Genomic DNA, 7507 nt, shown 5'->3' on the forward strand with positions numbered 1-7507 from the left:
TGGCAGAGCTCAATGACTAAATGTGTTTAGCAGTGAAGGATTAAGTATAACTGTGTTTCTGTAGTTTGTTATATATCATATCCTGAACCAACACCAGAATGAGATTATAGTAAATTACTCAACACTACAGGCAACCATAAATAACATGACTTCTTTTAAGAAAATTAATAAAATACAATCTTTATTAAAAACCCTGAATGCATAATTAATCAGATAAATGTATAACTTTGCCATCGCAGTCAGAGTATTCCTCATTAACACAAATACATGAGGTAATATCTTAAAATGTTAAATAAATAATGCTACAGTGTTGTACTAGCGCAAGATAAAAGTCATGTCAGGCGCTTCAGGTCACACAAGCCAAAACTACACAAATGTGAACTTTGTACATTACTTACAGAAGAATGCTGAGAATGTGGGGTTGGTTTACGAGAGGTCTCGGACTGCGCGGTGACAGCTCTGCAGGTGTTTGGTTGAGTTTGGATGAGACGTGACTTCTACACTGGCAATAATCTGTTTTCACTTCAAACATTAAGGCACAACGTGACTAAGACATCATAGTTTCAGGGCACAGAACAGTCATCTGAAACACAAGCTTATATCATTAATAAATAGCACTTTGTTTCATATTTATCATGTTATATTATGATCCTGAGAATGTAAAACTTGCTTATTGTTTTTTTCTTGCTTTTAGAAATGAAACATTATCTGCTGCAAACAAATAGCTCTAAGTGAACAAAGACATTTTTATTTTTAAGGTTTTACCAAAACAACTTTTGTTTTTTCTTTTTCTTAACTTCTTCAAGATATGCAAATCTACAAGCTCATCTTTATTCACTTGTGCTTCTAATCACTTTTTAAATTCCCTTTCATTATATCCTAATCTATCTTAGTGGCAAGAAAACAAAACACCAGACACGCTCCCTAAACCTGAGTGACCAGTGGTTCTGCCAGATTCATATTTCCTTCTCTGAACTCTGTGCTCTGCCCTGTGGACAGTCCATGAGGCAGCGTGCCATTCACAGGATTACAGATCCCCTGAATGGCATAATATTCTCCCTCTGGATCTCTATCCCCTTCATCTATTTCCTCCCCTTCTGGCTCCTCATCTTCCCACAGTGTCGTCTGGACATGGGTATACTCTGACTGATCCTCACATTCAGTCTCCCGGTGGTAGAAGTAGCTAAAGTTGGACACTATGACAGGCACTGGCAGTGAGATGGTGAGCACACCAGCAATGGCACACATAGAGCCTACCAGCTTACCCCACACTGTTTCTGGGTACATGTCACCATAGCCCACTGTGGTCATAGTGACAACTGCCCACCAGAAGGCATGCGGTATACTGATGAAGGCTGTGTTGGTGTGGTCGGCCTCAGCAAAGTAGATGGCGCTAGAGAAGAGGATGACGCCAATAAACAGGAAGAAGATAAGCAGGCCCAGCTCGCGCATGCTGGCCCTCAGTGTCTGGCCGAGGATCTGGAGGCCCTTAGAGTGGCGAGACAACTTGAAGATCCTGAACACCCTCACTAGCCTGATGACTCTGATGATGGCCAAGGATGTGGCCGGACTGGCGTCATTGTCCTTGGCCAGCTCCGTTCCCAGAGTGACAAAATAGGGTAGGATGGCACTGAAATCGATAATGTTCATAATATCCTTAAAAAAGTGCATCTTGCTGGGGGAACAAGTGAAGCGCATAAGGAGCTCGAAGGAGAACCAGCATATACACATGGTCTCCACCAAGAAGAAGGGGTCGTGGAAAACACTGTGTGGAAGGGGCATGTTCTCGGATACATTCTTTGCCTGGGAGTGATACTTGTAAAAATATTCCTGAGGAGGAGAAAACAGAATAAATATATAAAACACATTATTCAAATAGAGCCACTATTACAAAACCAAACAATTAGTTTGTTTAATCTTAGTTAGATAGACACATAGTTGTAGAGGTCGAGGTAATGTCAGTGGACGTTGTTACTATTGATATTATTTTATATTATTTTACAAACTGCTGCTCAAACACTTTTTCTAGTGTCCTAATAAACACTGGACCTCAGTATGCTGTCCTCCATCTCATTGGCTCTCGCTTTTGGCAACATCATACTGTAGAAACGTATGACATCTGCAGCTTTACATTGCTGTCATAGCTGCACCACTCTCTTTTTCAGTCCACCTGTCTTTCCATCTTCTGTGTCAGTTACAACCTCTCGTGTGAGATGGTGGCCATTTAAAACATCCTCCACTTAACATCAAGTTAAAAGCTGAAAACGGAAGGCATGGATATAAAAGGATCCGTTTAGTATGCTGTAGTAGTCTGTGTGTAATATATAAAGTTTCAGGGTAGTTTAAATAAACCTTGAGTATTCTTTCAGAAGCAGGTCAGTGACAGTGTTTATTACTAAAGGTGGTCATCTATGTGTTGATCTGCTCCAAGGGCTCTCCTGTGTCTAAATATAACCCTGTGAGATCTCCGAAGAGAAACATGAGAGTGTCTCTCTGCAGTGCTCCTCATCTATCTCCACCTTTCGTTGCTGTCCCATCTCCCTGGGCACTGCAACAACACTGCCTATGCGGCTCAGCGGGTTTACCACTGGCTTGGCCAGGAGTACATTACAGTAGTTTGTTGGCAGCTCCATTGTGTAAAGGCAGCCTGGCCTAAAGGAAGGTGATAACATGACCCAACGCATGCGACTCATCCTATGAGACCTTTTAGTCTCCGATTCTAAGCCACCGGAAAGCTTTGGCTCACCTATATCCATGCGTGCAGTCACTTATTTGACCTTGTATTAACACAGCTAACGGTATCCTCGCTCTTCCCTTCCTCTCTCTCCTTTTATTTGTATTCCAGGCTCCGCCCGTCACTCCCTGTACTCTCCAGCGTTTCCTGAATACTGGTGGATCGAATTTAACAGCCGACTAAAATAATCACACATAAGCTTCTCTCAGGTTCTCTCTCTTTGGTCTGCTTCCAGACATATTGGCCAGTGGTTGGCCACATGTTACCAATATTACCAGTATTTCTTCTTCTTAATACACCGTACCACTCATCAAGTATTTATTTAAACACTTGCTTCACATGATACCATGTTTCCTTTAAACACAAGAAGTCACACATATCCCACTAATTTAGCTTATATGGACAATACTTACCACAATCTCTCCTCATAATCCCATCCATATGACTTTTCTTGGAAACCCCCAAAACATTCAACTCTTCATACTGAACTCCTATAAATAGTTATCTTATACACTAAAATCACATTTCCTACCTCTCGTGTCTCTTTCTCATGTCTGAAGTCAGGCAGTGTCTCTAGACAGAAGATGAGGATGGACACCACAATGACCATAACACTGATGATGGCTATGATGCGAGCCCCCGATGAGGACTCAGGATGCTCAAACAGCATCCACAGTCTTTTCTGGATTTCATTGGATGGAAGTGGTCTCTCCTCCTCTTTGGGAAAACCTTCGTCCTCCTTGAAGCGGTTCATGATGTCCTCTCCCAGCTCGTAGAACAGAAGCTCATCCATGAAGATGTCTAGTGGTATGTTTGCAGGCCTCCGAAGCCTCCCGCCCGACTGGTAGAAATACAGAATGGCATCAAAGCAGGCCCGATTGCGGTCCAAGAAGAGCTCATTTCGAAGTGGGTCAAAGTAGCGTGACCTACGCCTAGGGTCACCAAGCATGGAGTCGGGGAATTGGGCTAAAGTACGAAGCTGAGTTTCGTAACGCATGCCTGATACATTGATGGCAAGTCTTTCACTCAGTGCCCATCCACTCCTCCACAAAGACCCAGATCGTCGCCTCTTCTTCTCTTTCTCATTCCCTTTGATCTCCTGTTCTCCCTTTTCTTCACTGTTGAGCTGATTCTTCAGCTGTTTATCTTTCTCTCCATCTTTCTCTTTCCTTCGGCCGTCTCTTTCATCCTCCTGTGGATCACTGCTGTCCATCCCTGTTTGTATCCCCAGATGAGAGAACTCTGCAAACCACTTTCTTGAGAATTTGTAGAGCAAACTGTGTCTGAAACCAGAGTAAGAGTACCATTAGTGTGTTTGTTTTTTTTAGCTGATAAGCATTACACATGACATTAGAAAAAAATAGTTGAAGCAGAGATACTGTACGGACTCTGTAGCAGTGTGTAGATGTTCAGTCAACATTTGCCATGAAGGAATTCATCACAGTTAAACACACTAAGTTGCCCCAAACTTTGATTTAAAAATAACTGTGAAGTATAATCTATAATTTAATAAATTACGAAGGTGAACTGTTTTAATAAAAAAAAATAAAAGTGGAATACAGTATGTACTCACTTTGTGTATAACAGCTGCTGACAGATAGTGATGTCAGAATGAAAAATCACATTGTTCGCCTCCTGCGGCTCATCAGGTCGTCCCTGTCCCGTGTCATCATGTCCATCTGTTATATACACAACAGTCCTTGTTCATCTGTCTACTTTCAATCCACACTCACGTACAGGTCCACTTGCCCTCCAGTTAAAACTCTGACCAGGTTGTATGCAAACCGTGCCTCCAGTAGTGTGCTCTGTACACATCTATAATCTTGTCCTGTCCCCTGCTGCCTCGTGCTGTCTGTCTTGAAATTTTTTGGGAATGCTGTCCTGTTGAAATTCAATCTCTGCTGAACCCCTCCAACCCCTCCCTGTCCTTTCCCTCCATTTTAGTTATGAGGCAAGACAACCTTCAACCTCTCTATCAAATGTCACCTCTGCCTGGCACTGAGTGATGTTACCCTCTCTAACAAGCAGGGCACACAAACAAATAGATGTCCCCAAGTGTTGAAACTATTTAATTTTAATGTGTATTAAGGACAACATGTAACATTCAGCTGTAATTGAAGTGATGATTCTAAGATTTTCAAGTTAATAAATCACGAATATATGTTCTTATGCCTCTTTATACAACAGCACCTGTGGCATTTAGGCTAGGCCTGTGTCTTTAAGCCTCCTTCTTCATCCAGCCATATGGGTTTGAGCCAAAATCTTATCTGGACTATAACTGTGGAGAAGACAAATTTATGAAAACACACTAGTTGTTCAAGTAATGTATTACAACATGAGTGTTATCTCTTCATAGCTTTGCAAAAGCTTTAGCAGCTTCATAACTTACATGTAAAGCATTGTACACAGGCAAACTGTGGGCATTATAACTTTACTAGTTCATAAACAATGTAATAAGGGATACAAAACAATGCAAGTACATATTTTAACTCACCAGTCCCGCTCCTGACTCCACCTGCCACAGTTGGAGCAGCACCATCCTGCAGCAACAACCTAGCTTTCACCTTAGGAAAATGTAACGTTAATTTTTCTTTACAGATTAAAAAACACTTTGCCTCTACACGAGCACTTGAAATAGTACTAGCCAATAGTGGATCAGTGACACTTACCCGATGGTGGGCGGGATGGTTTTACAGCACAGTGCATATAGGAGCCAAGTCTAGTGGAAGGCTAGAAATGAACTTAATGAAAATAAATAAACACAAACTTTATCAAAATAATATCTTTCTTTTAGGCAGCATAATAGCTACAGTACATCTACCATGTTGTACTAATACCTTCTTCTATACTATTACCCTGGTTTTAAAGCCCGTTGGCAAGTTACAGCTGCAGGCGCACTGATCATTTTTAGATGTTGTGGAGCATCATCTCAAACGAACCTCAGGTAAAAGTAACAGAATCCTTATGTTCCCCTATTTTACCTAACTGAGCTCTAACGCTAACAACTTTAATTATTACTAACTGACACACTAACACTAGCTGTCAGAAACAAACAACAGTGAGTTTGTTTGTCATTTTGAGTTATTTCATTGAAAACTATTTTGTCAAAACAACTAAACAACCAAATTTAGCTTGAAGGGGATTCATCTGTGTGATATATTCACCACTAAGTATGCGTGTCCCTATTTGTGTTATTTGTTGACAGTAAACACAAAGTGCTTCTTTAGCTGCCAGCTTTGTTATGTAATTTTTGTGTATACAAGAACTATAGTGACATTGTAGTTTAGACAAATATAGTTTATTTAAGCTTTATGTGCAGTTTTGACAGCACAACAGACATTTGTCTTAATTGATGTAATTAACACCATTAACAAGTAATACTGTACTTGTACTGTTAATTATTAAATACACCTGCTCTATTGGGTAAATAGGAGCAAGACGAGTACCATTGTCTAACAAATGCAACTTTTGTTTAGGTTGGTCCCATTTTTCAAGTATGAAGATATTTTTATTTCAAAGAACATTAGACCTTTGTATCCTTCCCCTTTACCATCACCTCCAAAGCATGGTGATCCCCCACCAGTCTCAATCTGTTGCTCATCCCAAAAGCATTGCTGTGTCTCTACAAATTTCAGCAGGGAAACAACTACCATCTGAACATTAGGCGTACCAAAAATTGGGTTTATCATGTAGACTTTTGCAAAATGGCTTTTTAATAGCATATAAAGTGACTCATGAATATATGTACTACAATTTTCTTGGCATTATTCTAATAATAATTATAACAAAAATAGTGGAAATTCAGCATGTTACATGGAGTGTTTTAATTGAAAGGCTGACACTTCCAAATTTTCTGTCCATTTTGGGTTTGTGGTTAAAAAAAACTTCAATGACAAACAAAAAACTATCAATAAATAAGAATTTAAATAATCAACCAATCAGATTCGCTGTAGTTCAGATTTGCATACATCTAACGCAATCAGACACTTCTGTATATTACCACCAGATGGAGTTGATGTTTTGGCACAGAGGAGAAAAAAAATGAAAGAGGCCTCTGCCGACATTTCCTCATAGCTGCTTCAGTCAATAATGCACCACTCACTGGGCTGCTACATTACATTCCCATGTCATCTTCATCAAATCATGTCTTATATCTCAGATTTTCAGTCAAGTAAAGTGAACATGCTGTATGACTACAGATTCTTTGCCATTTAAAAAACAAGACAGCAGGTCTCTGTAAGTAGAACATCCCAGTCCTTACACAAGCCTATGGTTCAGTGTCTTTGTCATGGATATATTGATAAGTTTCAATAGCAAACATTTCTAATACTAAGTCTTTCACCTTAAAAGATAATAGGATATGCCATAGATGTATAGCTTTCATTTTATTTAATCGTGTAATTGTTGGGTCCAAGAAAAATAATTATACTACATAATTTATGTTAAAAGGTGTAATATTAGAGGTTACAGTTATTAGAAAACAAAGGAAAATAGTTGTTGCAATACCCCATTCAAATTCTTTTAGAGGCTCAAATGGGTTAATGCAACAGTCACTGGCTAAAAAAGAAGCTTGTCATGCAGCCATCATTCATGTCCTCAAACTTCTTGGAAGACTTCAAGTTTTCACTTCAAGTCAGATCATATCAGTCACTATATTGTATCACTGGTCCCGACAGGCTGATGAATAGTGTTAACTGCATCAGTCAGTATGCACAGGAGCAAACATTTTATCAGTAAAAAGCTGAAACAAATTGACACACCATTGATGTCACT

The 7507-nt window shown here is 39.8% G+C and overlaps 1 protein-coding gene across 1 annotated transcript; it reads right to left on the reverse strand.

Moving 5' to 3' along the window:
- Positions 1 to 223: 223 nt before the first annotated feature.
- LOC113156395 (potassium voltage-gated channel subfamily A member 7) lies at positions 224 to 4559 on the reverse strand. The gene is made up of 3 exons (XM_026351517.1): positions 4308 to 4559; positions 3267 to 4017; positions 224 to 1830 (listed from the first exon to the last, which is right to left on the reverse strand). Exons 2-3 carry the CDS (start codon positions 3945 to 3947, stop codon positions 925 to 927), a joined length of 1587 nt encoding a protein of 528 aa, XP_026207302.1. The 5' UTR covers positions 3948 to 4017; positions 4308 to 4559; the 3' UTR covers positions 224 to 924.
- Positions 4560 to 7507: the final 2948 nt, after the last annotated feature.

The sequence above is a fragment of the Anabas testudineus genome, chromosome 19, assembly GCF_900324465.2.
Source record: "Anabas testudineus chromosome 19, fAnaTes1.2, whole genome shotgun sequence".
NCBI classification, from domain to species: domain Eukaryota; kingdom Metazoa; phylum Chordata; class Actinopteri; order Anabantiformes; family Anabantidae; genus Anabas; species Anabas testudineus.

Excerpts from the sequence above, each read along its gene's own strand:
- LOC113156395 (XM_026351517.1), bottom strand. The coding sequence starts at position 3,947 with ATGGACAGCAGTGATCCACAGGAGGATGAAAGAGACGGCCGAAGGAAA. Across the intron at positions 1,831-3,266 it reads ATGAGAAAGAGACACGAGAG|GAATATTTTTACAAGTATCA; the intron begins GTAGGAAATGTG and ends TCTCCTCCTCAG.